An 18,835-nucleotide genomic window follows, 5' to 3' on the forward strand; every position below is an offset into this window, starting at 1 on the left:
TCAGGTTGCATAGCTGGTAAGTGTCTGAGGCTGGACTTGAACTCAGGAAGAGAAGTCTTCATGGCTCAGGCCTGGCAATCTATTCACTGCACCATCTATCTGCCCCAGCTACAAACCTAGCAAGGCCTCTCTTTTCTATTTGCCTTGTTTGTAGTTATATTGTGAAGGACAATTCTTTTTTAGTTTGAGGTAGATGACATACTTTTATTAAAATGACCAGATCATGAAAAATATTAACAGAGTACCAAGCCCAAAAGATGGGAGATCCTGAGTTCAAATATGGATTCAGACACTTGCCACCTGTGTGACCCTGGGCAAGTCACTTAACCCCAATTGCCCAATCCCTACTGCTCTTCTGCCTTGGAACCAATACTTAGCACCAATTCTGAGATGGAAGGTCAGGGTTTAAAAAAAGAGAGAGAATAAAATAAAAAATAAAAATAAGAAGAGAGAGCAAGATAGAAAGACAGACAGAGAGAGACAGAGACACAGAGAGCAAGAGAATGAGAGAGAGAGAGAGAGAGACAGAGACAGAGACAGAGACAGAGATAGAGACAGAGACAGAGAGGGAAAGAGAGAGAGAGAGAGAGAGAGAGAGAGAGAGAGAGAGAGAGAGAGAGAGAGAGAGAGAGAGAGAGAGAGAGAGAGAGAGAGATCATCAAGGGGCAGATAGGTGGCTCAGTAGATAGTCAGGCCAAGAGATAGGAGATCCTGGGTTCAAATATGACCTTAGACACTTCCTAGCTGTGTGACCCTGAGCAAATCACTTAGCCTCCTTATTACTCGTCTGCCTTGGAACCAATACTTAGTGTTGATTCTAAGACAGAAGGTAAGGGCTAAAAAAACATGTGTTGACAGACTGTCATCATCAATGAAGGCATTACCTCTAATGGTGCAAACAGCAGCAACTCAGTGCCTGTCCATCCAATGTGGCCCTGGTCCAGCTCCTCCTAGAAGTTCCCCAGCAGTCCATCAACACCTGAGGCCTTTCTTGTTTCCTTTGACACCATAAGGGTACCAGCGGAGTAGGAAGCCTGTAAGAGTTCTTTAATCTTTCAAAGATGTGAGCTTTTACAGTGTTGTTATAATAGAATTTGTTCTGCTTCTGTTCACGTTGCTGCATAGTCGAGAATGGACTGTACTTGAGGATGGAGGTACTTCTTGGTTGAATGGAGCACATAGAAAAGAGAGGCCTTGCTAGGTTTGTAGCTGGGGCAGATAGATGGTGCAGTGGCCTGAGTCATGAAAACTTCTCTTCCCGAGTTCAAGTCCAGCCTCAGACACTTACCAGCTATGCAACCTGAGCAAGTCATTTAACTCTGTTTGCCTCACTTTCCTCATCTGTTAAATGAGCTGGAAAAGGAAATGGCAAACTACTCCAGGTTCTTTGCCAAGAAAACCCCAAAATGGGATGATGAAGAGTCAGGCATGACTGAAATGATTAAAGAACAACAGGTATGAACCAGATGCCTAACTATTTTCCCTATTTTCTTGCTATAGCTTCCTGAGTTTATGAGGAATGAACTACACTCTGGATGATGAGCTTTCCCAAGCCCACCATGAATATGCCCTTCCAAAGGTGGCACGGGCCACCACCATCACCCAGGTGCCCCCTGCCAAGACAATAACCTTCTTCAAGAAAGGAGACCCCCGCTTTGGTGGGGTTCGGATGGTGGTCAACCAGCGCATGTTCAAGAGCTTCAATGCCCTCATGGATGAGCTCTCGCACCACATTCCCCTATCGTTTGGCGTTCGTACCATCACCACACCCCAGGGAGTACATTGTGTCAGTTCCTTGGAGCAACTGGAAGATGGTGGCTGCTATGTTTGTTCTGATAGGAATCCTTCGAAAGCCTTTGGTGGGCCATCCAGGCGACCAACAGGATCTTCAGGTGGCCTTCCCACCCAAAGGATCAGCGGCTCGGGAGGCTGGCAAGAGACCCCTTCCTGGCAGGGCCCCAAAGTACCAAAAAAGTTAATTCTGATAAAGAATGGAGATATTGGATTTCGGCGCTCCATGATTCTTGGTCCAAAGAATACCCAGAACTTTAAGACCTTCCTCGATGATGCATCTGATATTTTGCATTTCCCCATAAAACACCTCTATAGTACTGATGGGAGGAAGGTATGTGACCATCAACCTGAAAGTCCATTTCCTTGTTATAAGCACTTGTGTGGTGAACCTCAGTAGCTTTATAACTCCCTTGGTGGGTTCCATTCCTTGGACTGTCACAGTCCAGGGAGTTGATTCACTGGAAAGGGGAGTTTTCCCAGGAGGTGGGAAAAAGCTTCACAGGAGGTGAAGGAAGTTTGCAAAATGGTAGAATAGGAAGAGTCAGTTGACAGCTCACAAAAGCTATGACTTTCACTGGGGCATTGTCTAGAGAATGCTCCTCTTCAGCCCTACCACCCTTGAATCTCCAACAGGCATGGAATCTTTCCCCAGACAGAACTGGGCTCCTTTCACTGCTGGTCTCATGACAGATCAGTGATCTCAAGAGTCCTGGGTTTCTGAGTAGATGATCTTAATGAGTAATTGTGACCTAAATCATCCATGACTAGGTAGCCCAGTGGTCTGGTCATTACCCTCTCTGCATTTTGAAAGTCTGGCCCTCAGGTGACAGGTACATACTCTGTTTCTCGACCTGTATTTAAGCTTTCCTAGATTGAGTTTTCCATTGACACAGACCCCCATATTGGAACGGTGTCTAAGAAATCAGGGTCACCCCCACACCATGATGGGGAACCAGAGTAAGACTTTAGCAGAGGTACAACTGGAAAAAGAGTGCATCAAATTGCTATCCTTCATCTCCTCCCTCTGACCCAGATTTCTCATACCATCAGGACAGAATGTCTAAAAGGGGAACGGTTCTTTAAGGGGAGAAGAAAGCTATCTGGACATTGAATTCCTGAGAAAAGGTTAGCAGAATGGAACTAGGGAATACAACCCTCATAGATTCATATTGATCCAGGTCTGACTCATCTGGATAAATGAAAGTGTGAATAATCTAAGACCCAAAAGCATTAAGCAGACATCCTGCTGAATAGGCAGATGCACAATCCCTTCTCCTGCCTACAGACAATTCCAAGGTGAAAATGGTCCTGATAGAGGGAGGGCTAAAGTGCTTGTTTTGCTCCTATGAGCTGGCAATCCAGAAAGCACTCTAATAGCAGTCCTAGAACCAAAGAATATTAGAGTTGGAGGGAACTTTAGAGATAATCTCTTCTAGGAATTCTTGACTTGGAGTCTGAATTTGCTTTTTTTATATTTCCATAACTATTTTTCAATATAATTGGTTTCCTTTTTATTCATATACAAGGCAGCAAGGTGGTGCAGTGGCTAAAGCACTAGGCTTGGAGTCAGGAAGTCCTGAGTTCAAATCAGACCTCCAATACTTAATAGCTATGTGACCCTGAGCAAGTCACTTCACCCTGTTTGCCTCTGTTTTCTCATCTGTAAAATGAGCTAGAGAAGAAAGATACTCCAGTATCTTTGCTAAGAAAACCCAAAATGGAGTCACAAAGAGTTGGATAAGACTGAGTAACCACAAATATTTTAGCGTATGCATTTGAAAGCATGATTCTGAAAAGGGATTCACAGGTTTCACCAGAACTGCCAAAAAGGGTCCATGACACTAAATAGGTAAGGAATCCCTGAATTAGTCTAACATCCTAGTTTTACAGATGAGGAAACAGAGATACAGTGTGCTGTTGAAGTCACACAGCTAATGAGTAGTAGAATTATAGTGGAAAGAGCACTGGATTTGGAGTACTTGTGGTTGAATTCTGACTGTTATTTGCTGCCTGGGTGACTTTGGGCAAGATCCACAATCTTTATGGTCTTTGGTGCTTTCTTCTGGGCAATGAGAAGGTTGGACTAATAAAGTCCCTCCCGGATCTAAATAAATGATCCTAGAAAGTCTAGCATCCTGTGTCTTATCCCAGTGTTTAGTCTTCAGTTTTAGCTTGGCAATATTGGTCTTTGGCAATATTTGGTCACTATAAAGAAGGACAAAAGGAATCCTACACATTCGTGTGAAGAATTCAGCTGGCAGGTTAGAAAGGCCACTGGGCACTGCCAGAGCCTGAGAGCCTACAGATGGTTATGCTGTGACTTCCACTTCAGAGTCCTCTTCTCTGATCTCATGGGCATAGACATAAGCACATAACTGACACAAGCCCTGTTATCACTGATACCCAGGAGGCCATGCAGGGACCACTCAAGCCAGATAGACCTTTTACAAGTATAGAAATGTGCTCACTGAAAATGAGTCCTGGGATAGCATAAAGAGTTCAGGATGGAACAGGAGAGGGAATTTGAAGTGGCTGGGCAGAGATATTGGGCTAGAGACATCAGCAGAAGCTGATGATCATAAATTCTTGTGCCTCAAGAAAGGTGGTTAGAAAGGAGACAGAGACCAGCTTCCTTGTGTCCTCACCAAGGATATGGGCTCAAAATATAGCAAAAAAGAAAAATCCACTTCAAAACTTTGCCATGATGATTTTGAAATGGAAAATCCCCCAAAGGAGACTATAGAATCTCTTGTTTGGTTAAGATTTTAAAAATAATTATCAATAATTTTGGGGTTTGAAGGGTAGAATCGTGTCCCTAGATAGAAGGCAGTGGTTCAAAGAGCCTCCCCATTTCAGTTTTCAAATATGTATTAAGTACCTACTATTTGAAAGGCACTGGGCTAGGTTCTGGGGGCAAGAAGGCAAGAATAAGTCTTTGCCCTCCTGGAGTTTCCATTCTTCTCAAGTGGGGGATGAAACATGTACAAGATGTTTTCAGGAGGAAGAGTGTACTATTCCAGTGGGACAATCAAGGAAGGCTTTGAGAAGCTGACCAAGCAGAACACTGAAGGAAGCTAAAGATGCTCAAAGGCAAAGGTGAGGAGGAGATAATACCTTTAAGTTTAAGAGTTGAGCATGGATAATAAATCACCTCCTAACCTCATTTCAAGTTGTATTTATACATAGACCAGTGACCAAAATAGGGGTGCATTTGGATTTTCACTTAAGAAATGGCAAAGTGATCTCTTTCAAAGCATCTGGGGAGTGATTTTCTCTTAAACTAGGAACAAGGGGAAATATTTCCAGAAAGGTATTCTTACCCACCAGCCCAGAGAGCATTTTGATTGGCTTGGATGTAGAGCAAACATGGCTACCATGACATCTAATGGACTGTGCACCTTTCTAGGTGGAATCCCTACAGAGTCTGCTACAAGGCCCTTCTGTGGTGGTGTGTGCTGGACAAGAGCCCTTCAGACCTATGGCAGTAGAACATTCCAGAAGACACTTGCCTGAGAAGTTGCCAAGCCTGATGTCAAAGAAGAGGAATGGTTAGTTGATGTGCCACCCCACCCAACAATATATACACAACAATATATAAACAGTGTGACCTTGGGCAAGTATCCTCAACTCTATGGGCCTCAGTTTTCCCATCTGTAAAATGGAATGGTTGGATAAGATGACCTTGAAGGTACCTTCCGGTCCAAAGTGTGACTGGCATTTCCAAAGTCCCTTCTAGATCTAACATTTTAAAACTGTGATTCATTGTAGGAAATAGGTACTGGACCTCGGGTTTCATTGGTATTTGTAATTCCTGAATGAGGAAAATTTGATTTCTCAAGATTATTACTCTAGAAGAATTCTCATGACATAGTACTGACATATTGGTGGCTTAGCTCCAAATAAAACTGAATGCACTAAAAATGGCCTATTGGCCATTGCAACCACATCTTTGGTCCCTCTCTGATGTTAATATCACCATCATCCTCATAGCCAGTGTTGATAGTATATACACTTCAGGACTGGTAAAGCACTCTATATGCATTACTTCATTTCATCCTCTAGACATTTTTCTGTACCAATCCATTTGGTCTCATTGGGCTAAGCTAGTGGAAGGATACTCTGCATATTTTTGGAGTGTAGGGAGAATGGTTGTTCCCTTCTTCTTGGATATGGCTGGGGAAAGAAGCTGGGGGTGGGAATCTCTTCGATACTACACTTCTGAGACAGTAATTATGATATCATTGAGATCAGAGAAGGAATCTCTCTGCTCTATGCAGATAAAAGTCTCATTGAACTAGAGGACAGAGAAAGGCCAGAGAGATGGTAAGCACTGGAGATACAAATAAGAAAAAGACAGTTTCTACCATCCAGGAGCTTACAGTCTAATAGATACAAAAGGAAGTTGAAAAGGTGAGGGATGTGGGGAGCATGGAGTCCAAGCTAGGCAGAGCTGCTGATGAAAAGTGGAGAGCCATCTGGAAAATTCTGAGACCTCTATAAAAGGAAGGTTTCAGGAAGAGTTTATTGCTCTGTCCTCAAACCCTCTAAATCAGAGAAAAGAGGCAATTGAGAGAGGTGAAAAGATGTTGAGTATCAAAACTAAATCAGAGGGGGCAACTAGGTGGCTTAGTGTTGAGAGTCAGGTCTAGAGACATAGAGTCCTGGGTTCAAATTTGGCATCAGATAATTTCTAGCTGTGTGACCCTGAGCAAGTCACTGGTCTTTTGTCTTGGAACCAATACAACCAATACATGGTATCAACTCTAAGATGGAAGGTAAGAGTTTTTAAAAACAAAAACAAAAAAAAGCCAAGTCAGTCTTCGTGTTGAAACTCTTTTATTCTAAAAACTTTAGTGACTCTCTTTCACCTCTAGGATAAAATACAACTTCCTTATCTGGCATTTAAAGGCCCTTCACAATCTCATTCCACACCATCTTTCCATACTGATCATTAATCATTCTCCCCCACATACTCTTAAATTCCAGACAAACCAGTCTACCTGGTAGTCCCTGTACATACTTCATGGGCTGCTCTCTGTGCCTCAGTCCTAAAATATTGTGCCTCCTCTCCTCTGTCTCTTGGATTCTCTACTTCACTTCAAAGAAATCAGCTTAACTTCCATCTTCTTCAAGAGACATTTCCTAATTCTCTGAGCCACTAGAGTTCCTCTCAAAATGATTTTGCATATCTCTTTTACATAGTTAAATTTTTACTTACATGATTATGTGTGTATCTTGTCATTTCTCCTCTCACTCTTCTCCCCCAGCAGAACATAAGCTCTTTGAGGGCAGGGACTGTTTCATTTTTGTCTTTGTATCCAAAAGGCATGTGCTAGTGTCTGGCAAATAGCAGGCTCTTAGTAAATGCTTAGAGAATTGCACTGAATTACTTGAGTGAAGGGAGGGAAAGGACAAACATTTAGTGTTTATTGTGTGCCACTGAGATTAGGGGTGCATTGCGTGGGGGAAGCCCAGAACTCCAAGCTTGGTTACTATTTGTAAAGCACTTTGCAAACCATAAAACAATATATAATGCTAGCTATTATTTTCATTCAATTTTTTAAAAATTGTTTCAAATTTTCTTCTAGACCTCTATCTCCCCTACAATGAAAAAAAAGCAAAAAAGAAAAAATAGGAAAAGCCCACTACAAAAATGTAGTCAGGCAAAACAAATTTCCATATTAGTAATGTATATATCTATATGCACACACATATAAACATGCAAGTATATATATATATTTGTGTGTGTGTGTGTGTGTGTGAATTTGTATTCTGAGTTTCTTTCTATCTGGAGGTGCATAGTCTGTTTCTTTTTTTCTAAACCCTTCCTTTCAGTCTTAGTAAAAACTCTAAGACAGAAGGGCAAGAGCTAGACAAATGGGATTAAATGACTTGTCTAGGATCACAGGGCTAGAAAGTATCTGAGGCCAGAATTTAACCCAGGCCCTTCTTACTCCAGACCTGGTACTCTATCTACTGTGCCACCTAACTGTCCCTACATGGGATTCTTTAGTCTTCTGGATTTCATCATTATTCTTCTGGAATTGTAGCTAGTTGATCAGAGTTTCTAATAATTCAAAGTCTTTTGTCTTTACAAAATTCTTGTTGTATAAATTGTTTTCTTCCTGCTTACTTTTTACTTTAACTCTACTTATTATGGGGAAACTGAGGCTCAGAGGGCTTATGTTATGTGCCCAAGGCAACATAGTCAAGAAATGTCTGAGACAGGATTCAAACCCAGGTCACACTTTGTTCCAAATCCAGGGCACTTCCCACTACTCTATGCCACCTGTCCTAGATTTATAGCACATGGAAATGGTAAACATCATTCAATCCAATGTCCTCATTTTCCAGATAAAAACAGTTTGCCTAGGTGACATGGTGCTGAAGGACATATATTTAACATCCAAGTTGGAACAAGTACTAGGTATCCTGACTCACAGACCAATGGCTTTCTATTCTACCACTTTGTGATGGCCACTTTATTGGTATATTTTGGTGTCAAGGCTATGTTTAGGCCATGGATGTTAAGGATTCCTGGACATGTTCAGGCTACTGTTTAAATTTGGGGATTGTTCTTCATTTGAATCCAAGCCAAATCTTGTTACAACAAATGCCACCCAAAGAAATAAATTCATAAATAAATGAGCACTTGTTAAGCATTTGCCAATTACCAGGCTCTTGTGCTAAGTACTAGAGAAACAAAGAATAGGCAAATTCTCTGTCACTCAGCGATTTCTAAGGTCTGGCTTGGAAGGAACCCTCTTATTTTAAGTCATATTGGATGCCTGAATTACACTGAATAGTTCTTCAGTTCCCCCCACCCCACCTGTATCTCTACTTTTGATGCTTCATCATTCTCTCTATGTTTATCTTTTCCATTTGCTTTTACTAAATGCCAGCCAACTGGGAACTGAAAGCCAAGAAGAGTGTTATCCATTCAAGATCAGAATCAAGCAACAGGTCAAGACAGCTTTCTCTAACATCGGAGAAGTCCTACCTCAATGGCTCTAGGGCTTCTATAAGGAGTGGCAGTCCGAGTCCTACAGCCAATGCTCCTGAGAAGTCTACTGGTCTGATTGCCATTGGGGCCAATGATGACATTGAGAAGAAGGTTCATGTAAACAAAGATGGCAGCCTGTCAGTAGAGATGAAAGTACGATTCCAACTACTAGGTGAGGAAATGCTTCAATGGTCCACCCATGTTAGAAAAACTGATGATCTCAGGGTAGCAAATGGTGATGACCTAAGACTCAGCAGAGTAGCCTTATTGCATCCTTCTAGGGAGAACAACATGCAGAGGACTTCAGAGGTGAATACTTTCCTTTGTTCACATGTCCACAATTCACAAGGTCTAGAGGAAGCCTCCTTTCAAGGATGTCAGAGACCACAACCCAAATATGAAATTTGGAAAAATCCTTTGCATGTTTCTCAGGGACATGGAACAGCTCCTGGGAGGAGTTCCTGGATAACCCAGTCCCCTTGCTCAGGGGCTTCATTGTTCCGACAGGCCATCCACCAAACAAAGGATTCCAGGGACAGCCTCTGCACCACTTCTGGTGGGGAACCCTTGGAATGCAGTGCACCAGGATTCTCTTCTTATTCTGGGACCTTAGAGGGTAGGGTGCGGTGTGGTGAGGAACACCAGGCCTTAGGTCAAAGGAACTTCACCACAGTTGCTTCAAGTAAAGATGAGATGCAACAAGAATATACTCTGACTGGGACAACCAGTAAGTCTTGTGACAGAGGGTCTGACTCACAAAGAAAGAGCTCCCAGAAAACTCAAGGAGCCACATCAGGTAGAAAGTGGTCACTAGGCGAGATAGAGAGAAATGAAGGATGCTCATTGAATTGCCTGGAGAATGAGTCTGAAAATGCAGCAGAGGACATTTCTGCCTTGTCAGGATGCTTAAGATGTAGAGGAAAGAGAATGTATGTGACGGAGGGCTATGGCAGCCCTGAAGGCGTTTTCTGTTCCTTTGTGAGAGAGGCTAAGGGAAGAGCCACCATGGCCCATTATGCAACATCCCTTGACAAAGCCTGTGGTCTTAGCAGGCAAATGACACCACAAGGGAACAGTGCTCAAGAGGGCTTTAGATCCTTCCTTGTTAGCCCATCCTCCTTAAAGAATGAAGCTGAAGAGGATGAATACAGCAGTGCAATACAGGATACCTGTTCTGGGTCTGAATGGAAGGTGCCCAAGGCAATGGTCAGTGGTGAGTTCAGTGACCTTGAGTGTAGTTGCCTTCCATACTCTTCTTGTCCCTCAGCATGCAGTGGAAGCAAAGGATGGGGGAGTCCTAGGAGTGATGGATCCCTTCATAACATCTCTCACTCTTTCAAAGCTTATGAGGAAAGTGAAAACAGTCAGCCACAAATGAAAGACAATGAGGATAGAGGGACTAACTATGGCTTAGAGGGCTCAACAGAGAGATCCCTGCCAAAAAGAATGTTCAGTTCTCCTGTCCTAGCAAAGCCTAGGTCAGGCAGTCAAACTCCTATTTTTTCTAGAAGTTCTTCTGGGGCTAAACAGCAAGCTGCCAGGGACCCTGGGTCTCCCTCATCTCCCCCTCATCATTTAGAATGTTTATCAGGGCTCAGTGGTGCCTCCATTACTCTGGATGATAACCCAGACCAGAAGAAATTAGATAATGTTTCTAATTCTAGTCATTCAGATCTTAACTCATTGGAGGAAACTAGGGGAGCCACACAGGCCAGTGATAGCTCTTTAGAACCAAGATCTTCAAACACTTCAGATTCTTCAGGTTTTCAAGGTATTGTTGAGGATGAGATGACCCTGGAGGACCATCCTGAAGTTTCTTTGGAGTTAAAAATTAAAGAACCTCAGTTAGAGGAATCTAATGCCTGCAGAAGTAGATGTTCCTCTCAGTCTAGCAAAAATCAACCTTTTAGGACTTACAGTGAAAAACTACAGATCCGACCAATTAAGGGAAAAAATGATAGTAGGAAGCAAAGCTCTCAGGCTGGCTCAGTAGCCAGCAGAGACCTCATCACTGCCCCCAGAGGAAGGCCTTACATCAAAAACAGTAAACTTGATATAGTCAAGCATACCTCAAGCAGCAGCATATGGAGTGCCAACTTGGGGGCAAGTGGGAGTCCAGAGGAGAAGGCTGATCTCAACTTGGCTTGGCCAATTGTCAAAAGAGCCAGAAAGGATGGTCATGGGAGGAAAATGCCAAGGAAAAATTTTGGAAAAGGGAAACCTCAAGAAGGAAAGAAGAATCTTGGCATGCCAGAGGGTAACACTGATATGATACCCAGTGACTTTCCCAGCACATCTCCAGAGGAAATTATTTATGAATGGCTGATCAAAATCCCAGAAGAATCCGTCCTCATGAGTTATGAGATGCAGGATGACAGCCCTGGTGCTAATGTGGGGGCTCCAGAAGAAGACCTTAGAGTCAAGTGTTCTCCTGAAGTTCCTAGAGAAATAACCCAGGCCCAAGAACATGCCCTAAATAGGGAAGACTCTGGGGGAATATCATTAGACAAAAGCCCTAGGGTTGATGCTGCTAGCCCAGAGGTAATAGGTAGTCTTACTGAAGAGAAATCTTCCAGTACTTTGGCAACTGTAGCCGAAGGAAGTCCAGGGGAATGTGCTGACTTGGAAATGAAATCCAACTTGAGTAAGATGGAGAACCTGCCTCACTCACTGTTTAGCTCAGTGCAGATCATGAAAACATTGCTCAGTTCTAAGCAAAACCACAAGTTAGGTCGGTTCAATAGTTTGCCAGAAGTGTCACAGACCATGGGAAGGAAGTTAAGTCACTCTGCTCATGTACTGATCACCTGCCTGGCCAGCCTGCACTTTTTTGATGAAGAACTTGTGACTGTAGCAAACCAGCAGACCTACATGAACTCACCCAAATACCAAGAACTTCTGAGCATCTTTCAATCCATGTGGACTGAATGTAGCCCCAATATAGGTGAGCTAAGCTCAAAGGTACTGCCAGGCCCCAAGTCTCAGACCCCAGTGACTGGTGATTTTACTCCAATGTCCTCTTCTGGAGTGGATGTCAGCAGTGGCTCTGCTGGTTCTGGAGAAGGGAGTGTGGCTGGTGTTGTGGACTGTGCTCTCTTCCCTGAGAAGATGGAGGACTCCAAATTGAAGAGGCAGGATAGCATTGCCTCCCATATTGATATGGATCTCACAACTACAGAGAAAGTAGAGGACAAGGGATCCTTCTCAAAAGGCCAAGTGAAAATGGAAACCGATTCAAATGAAGAAGAGGGAAGGAGCACTCATAATGTCACCAGCAAGGATGAGGCCAATGAAACCACAAAAGAACAGATATTAGAAAATAGTATGGATATAGTTGATGAAGGTGAGATAAAAGAAGTAGGGATGGAAGAAGAGAAAATGATAGGAAAGGAAGTGCAAGAGATGGAAACCCAAAGTGAAGAAATGGAAGCAGAAAAGATTCAGGAAGAAAAACAAGCAGAGGAGACAAAAGATGAGAAAATGTTAATGGAAAGAATGCAGGAAGAGGAAGTAATACAGGAAAAGGAAGGAATACAGGAAGAGGAAGCATTCAAAGAATGTGACTCTACAGATTCATGTCCTCTAGACAACATACAGGAATCAACAGAACAAGTTAGCAATCCTGGGAAAGATGGTTCAAATTCTGACAATGTTCATGATAGTCAAGAATTTGAATCTCATTTGAAAGAAGTAACTGAAGGAGTTGCTGGGGCTGGTGAGCAATCTCTAGTCAATACTACTTCAGGGACTGTGGGAAAGAGGGCCTCTATTATCCAGAAAGCATCACCAGATCCAGATCCCCTCTGGGTTCTGAGGTTGTTGAAGAAGATAGAGAAGGAGTTCATGGCTCACTATGTCAATGCCATGTCTGAGTTCAAGATCAGGTGGAACCTACAGAATAATGAAATGTTGGACCAGATGATTATAGAATTGAAGAATGAGGTGAACCAGCGAATACAAAAGAGCATTGAAAAAGAACTTAGGAAAATCCAAAGTAGGGCAGGCAAGAAGCTTCCAAAGCCCCCCAGGGAAGCTTTTAGGTGGGAGACTTCACTGCAGACAGAACAAAGGAGGAGACGCTTGAAAGTTATGCACAACCACTCAGTCTTCACAGAGCAAAACAAAATGCCAGGAAAGCAGTATTTCTCCCTGGTCTTCGTTGATGGCATGGCCTCAAGTGAGACCCTTGGTGATGATCTTCGAGAACAAGGGGGTGAGGAAGAGTACTGCCCTTGTGACACTTGCATAAGAAAGAAAATGACCACTATGTCTCTGAAGAACACAACACCAGCCACAGATGCTCCCCGCAAAAAGGATTTTGACCTACAGCAAATCCTCCTTAAGAAGAAGGAAGAAAAGTTAAATGAAGGAGCAACTGAGATAGCTACAGAAGAGAGAGGGAGTGAAGTACTTCAGAGAAAACACACAAGTAATGAGGCCATCAGTGAAACTGAATTAGGATTGGCATCTAGTAGCTGCATGGATGGAGTTGAAGCAGGGGAGGAGGAAAACTATAGATCCAGCAAAGACAAAGAGTCAGAATTGCATGAAGGGGAAGAGCAGGAAACTAATCCTGGGGAAATGATGCCTGAAGGAGAAGCAGAAGCAGATCTTTGGAACAGAGAGGAGGGAAATAAAGAAGAAAAAACTGAAAAAGATTTGGAAGAAGATGAAGAAGAGAAACAATATGGGGGAGAGAATATAGGTGAGAGAAGTGAGAAGAAAGAAACTGGGTCTACATCTGAATATGGAACAAATTCAGAGAGAGAAGGCACAGGGGATGGAGATAGATGCTCAAAACCATTAGATGGTGCTGATACACTTTGGGCCACTGAGACATTTAGTCAAGAGGCTGAGGTAGAGAAGCAATCAGAGTCACAGTTAGGGGTGAGTAGCCAAGAGGACCAAGAAAACAGTTGTCAGGAAAGTCCAGGAGAAATAGAGGTTGATGAAAGGCCTGAAGAGAATAATCCTGACCAAGAGGTAAGTGATAGCAGTTTGACCACCCTCAGAAGGTCACAAAGAAACAAAGGAGTTGTCTCTTCCAACAACTCATCTATTGCAAATTGCTCTCAAGCATCCCAGAGAGGGTCAGAAGAGGGCTCATATGGAGACTGTGAAGAATCGGAAAGCTTAGAGACTGAGCCTAGCAGAGACACTAATTTGGAAAACAAGGCTTTTACTATGTATCCTGAAAATTCTCCTTCTGAACAAGATAGAATGTCTTCTTGCACTAGTATTTCAGAAAGGGAGTCTACTGGCAGCCCTGTCTTAGAACACAAGGATAGACTGGCTAAGAACTCTACATTTGCAGGAGTTTTTGATAAGGCAGAAGCATTTGATGAAGATTGCTTGGATTTCTAGATAAGAAAGCTACTAGACTACTTACAGGTTCAATGACTGATATTTTGCCTATGACCTTAGTGAGATTAAATTCCTTTGGTAAAGAAAAATGACATGGCCTCTAGAGCAGGTAGTGGATCCAGGAAACTACATTTCCCCATATTTCTAAGTTCCACGCCCTGTCATCCCATTTACTGGTTTTGAAGAAGGAGCTTCTTTCATAGTGAATCTTAAAAACTGGAAATAACTCAGCTATGTGGCTTGCTTGAACAAAAAAGATATACTCAGTTGTACAACTCTCTACTTTCTTGGGGCACCCAAGAGCCAGCAAGCTAACTAGAACTTTGTCCTTCCCTCACCACACACCACTCTTCCCTTTTGGCCTTTTTGACTACTAATTCACTGTTTTCTTTGGGTTAACTGTTAGATGAGATGACTTCAATTCAAATACACACAGGGACCCTGGAAATATGGATTTCTTTTGAAAAATCTGGATGAAATGACAACTAAATTTAATTTATAGCCTGAATATAATGATTTCTAAAAAATAATTTAAAAGTGATTTAAAAATAATTTTTGAATATCTTTACTCCTATTCCAGATATAAAGTATGGACTCCCTCAAAACCACTAGGCATCAGGATGTTGTCCTCACCCCTACTGCCAGTTAAATAGTTCTGTAATGGAGATGAGATTTCCTGGGCTATTCTCACTGGCTTCTCAATGATGGCATTTCTTCTGCCATTGTTAAAAACCAATGTTAGTCTCCTAATTCTCTAGTTGTGATCATATTCAAAATAAGCCAAGGCTGAAAATTTCAGGGTGAAGAAGAGAGAGACTCTTGTCATCTCCAGAGCCATTGTGCACATTCCATATAGTGCGACACTTCCCTGATGGACAGTGGGAGAAAGCTTCCTGGACCATGAAAAAGCCTTGCCTGTCTCCCTCTATGGGTCTTCATTGGAACCAAGGGAGACCTAACCCAAGAACAGTTACTGTTTCCTCCTAGACAACCGAAGAGAAGAGTTTGGGGATATAGAAAGGGGGAAGTTTAGTTAGGAGGAGAGTTATCTATATTCCATGTCCAAAGCATGAACTGACTGACCTTAAGTACAAATTAACTTTGTTAACTCAAAGGACATATATTTCCCTTTATGATAGAGGGAGAATCCTCTTTTAAGTGGCTCAAAGGGAAGTGGATAGTAGATTGCAAATATATAATTAGAATTTGCTCCCCAGAAACTCTTTTCCCATGAATGTGGTCAGGAAAGTTTTCTTTACTCAGGTTTTTACTTTTGTCCTTTTATTTAATTCTACTTCAAGTGGTTATTAATAAATCTTATAAAATAAAATGCTTGGAGTTATTGAATATTAATTTAAATCTTACACAACAAAGATTTTCTAAAATGAACATCTGTTGTTTCAATTTAGAGGATCTGTGTCACAATGTATTATTTATTGTAGGGTTTTGTATTTGTTTATAAATATATATATAAATCAAATATTCTGCATATTCTTTATAATCAATAACAAATTTGGGACAAAGAGTGAGGGTATCTTGCTGGACTGAATGTGGTACCTGTATTTACCCCTTCTTCTTTCATTACATTTGGAAGCTACATAAGATAGTCTTAATAAAATATGTCAGACTTTTCAGATTTCTGTGTTGGCAATTCTTTATCATATAGCATAAAAATATACATAGGACTCTTTATAGGCCAATATCTTTATTTTACATGTGAGGAAACTGAGACCCAGACACATTAAATAATTTTCCCAAAGTCCTGTAGATAGTAAGTAACAGAGCGGAATTTGAACTCAGGTTCTTTAACTTCAAATTTAGCAAATTTTCATACTGTGTATATAATTCATGCATATTATATATGTGTGTGTATGTATATATACATATATGTAAACATATATCTTTATAAAGAATACTTCCTTTGGTTGATCATAGATTTAGAAGTAGAAGGCTATTTTTGAGACCATTTAATCCCATCCCTTTATTTTACCAATGATGATACTTGTCTTCCTGCTTTGGGCTTGAGAATTGAGAGGGATTTTGATGTGCTAAAATGGTCTGCACCTAAGATTTGTTGTTTTTGGTGGGGTTTTTTGGTTCAGACAAGTGATTTTATTGGTGGGAGGAACACTGAGCAAGGAAAGTCTTTTGACCGATGTAAATTGGCAACAGTTCTATAACCTGTAATCATTAAAAGTTGCCTTGGGCATTGAGCAGTTAAGTGGCTCACCCAGGATCATGCATCCAGTCAGACACAAGACTTGAACGGAGGTGTTCCTCACTTTGAAGATAGCTCTATATCTATTATCCATTGCCTTGGAGTAAAAATAGCATTTTTCAGGCTTGTAAAATGCTTCAAATATTGAGAATTACGAATGAGTTCATAGGATTAAAAGGTAGAAATAATCTAACCCAACCATCTTATTTTGCAAATGAGAAAGTTGAATCCTACATAAAGAATGATTTGTTCCTGTCACAGAGATAAGAGGCATAGATTATATTTGAATCTCAGACTTCTGACCCTCTGACCCCCAATCCAGTGACCTTTCCTCTAGATTACCCTGCCTTCCTCTTGCATAACCTTTCCCTAGCTTCCTTACTAACAAGGAGAAGACCAAAACTTTCCTTAGGAGTTGTCCAAAATTATTCCCATGAGGCATCGTTAGCACAGCAGGGACAGCAGGGCAGCTGAGCTGTAAGGGACAAGAAGGGAGCCTTTCATCCGTACTGGAGCTGCCTTCTACCATCACATTTCAGCTGGGATAAATGGGACCACTATGGGTGTTTGCACATGAGACTTTGTAAGCCTACTTTTAGAGAGTCAGTGTGCTGCTTATCAAGAGCATCATAAGATTAAGAACTAGGAGACCTGGACACAATCTCTCATTTTAGAGATGAGGAAACAGAAGCAAAGAAGTGGCTTAATACTAGACCTCATAACATTCTTGACACTAGATGCAGTGATTCATCAAGCTACTCACATGGCACTTCAAAGTTCATTTGTGCTGACTCACCCCCACATTTCCCCAATCCTGAAACCAAAGGTTCCCCAGATCTCCTCAAAATTGCTCTAGCTTCCTCTTCCCTCTTCTGGGCCTCTAAATGGCTCAAATATTTGTACACCTGACACATACTCAATTGTCATTTTATTAAGATGAAAAAGTTTAACATCAGTCTCTTCCCTGGCCACAAAAGCTTGAATCCGGAGAAATAGTCTGAAAAAGAGGGAGAATTCAAATTCAAGCTTCATGGGGAAATCAAATGAAGAAATGGAGGATATATTTCAAAGAAAACTCCTTGAGACATGATGGGTGTTTTTATTGAAGCATTTGAATGATCATTCTGTGAAAGAGAGACTTCTGATGCTTGGTCCCAGAAAATAGAACTGGGAAAACTTCCTAAAAGCTATCTAAAGGAGGAATGGATTACCCCCTCAGCAAATATTGGAGTTCAATCCAGTCACTGTCTCTAAACAAAGACTCCATGACCCACTTTGTGTTTACATTCCCAAAGGGATCCTTTTTCAGGTATAAGTTTGACAAATGACTGTGTGGTCCTAACTCTGGAATTTTCTGGTTTTGGGTATAAGGAAAATCACTGAACTGCTCGAGTATTCAAATGACCTGGGTTTATCCTTACTTTGCCACTTGACTTACTGTGTGACCCTAGTCAAGAAAATAAACCTGTCTGAGTTTCAACTTCTTTCTCTATAAATTAAATTAATAAGCATTTGCTGAGCACCTACTAAGTGGCAGGCAGAGTGCTAAGTGCTAAAGAAAAAAGAAAGGCAAAGAAATGGGAAATTGAGAGGATGCCCATCAATTGGGGACTGGCTGAACAAGTTGTGGCATATGATGGTGATGGAATATCATGGCGCCATGAGAAAGGAATAGCAGGTTAATTTTTTTTAGACGTCGAAAGATCTTCATGAAATTACAAAGAGCAAAAGGAGCAGAACCAAAAGAATATTATATACAGCATCAGAAATATTGTTTTAAGAATGACTTGTGGATATATTCACCTCCAGAGAAAGAACTAATGAATGGAAACAAGTAAGACAGTTTTATATAGACATATATGTGCATGTAAACATATGTTTACATATACACATACAGATATACATGTATGTATCCATACATATGTGTTTATAACTATATAGTCAGATGATGCCTTCTGGAGTGTGGAGGGGGGATGGAGGGAGATATCTGGGAACTTTAATGTAACAAAGAAACAAAGAAAAATATAAAAAGGGGGGGGGAAGGCAAAAAAGAAACAAACAAAAACCACCAAACCAGTCCTTCTTCATCTAATGGAGGACACGATATGTGAATAACTATGTAAAAATAAAATATATAAAGATATAATCACATACTGCCTATCTCAAAGAGCCATTGTGAGATAGCACTATATAAATATGAATAATTGTAGTCCAAGGATAGAAGCTCCATTATGTCTCTTAGGTCCTAAAATCGATCATGTCTGCTAAAAAATTCTTATTGGAAAAAAATCACAAACACATCATTTGGGAAAATGATCAATAAAAAAGGGATATTTAATATCGTGCAAGGATTCAAACAGCATCCTGTATGAACATTAAGCTAAATAATATCACTAATGCAGTGGACACGCTACCCTGCCCAACAACAATAGAGGGTTATCTGATTATCACCCAAT

At 41.4% G+C, this 18,835-nt stretch overlaps 1 protein-coding gene across 1 annotated transcript; it reads left to right on the plus strand.

Moving 5' to 3' along the window:
- The first annotated feature begins 1,518 nt into the window (after positions 1 to 1,518).
- RP1L1 (RP1 like 1) lies at positions 1,519 to 15,750 on the plus strand. Its single transcript, XM_007476494.2, has 3 exons — positions 1,519 to 2,125; positions 5,201 to 5,342; positions 8,697 to 15,750. The coding sequence occupies exons 1-3, from the start codon at positions 1,520 to 1,522 to the stop codon at positions 14,159 to 14,161; spliced, it is 6,213 nt and encodes a 2,070-aa protein (XP_007476556.2). The 5' UTR covers position 1,519; the 3' UTR covers positions 14,162 to 15,750.
- The last annotated feature ends 3,085 nt before the right edge of the window (positions 15,751 to 18,835 follow it).

This window comes from Monodelphis domestica, chromosome 1, assembly GCF_027887165.1.
Source record: "Monodelphis domestica isolate mMonDom1 chromosome 1, mMonDom1.pri, whole genome shotgun sequence".
NCBI lineage: Eukaryota > Metazoa > Chordata > Mammalia > Didelphimorphia > Didelphidae > Monodelphis > Monodelphis domestica.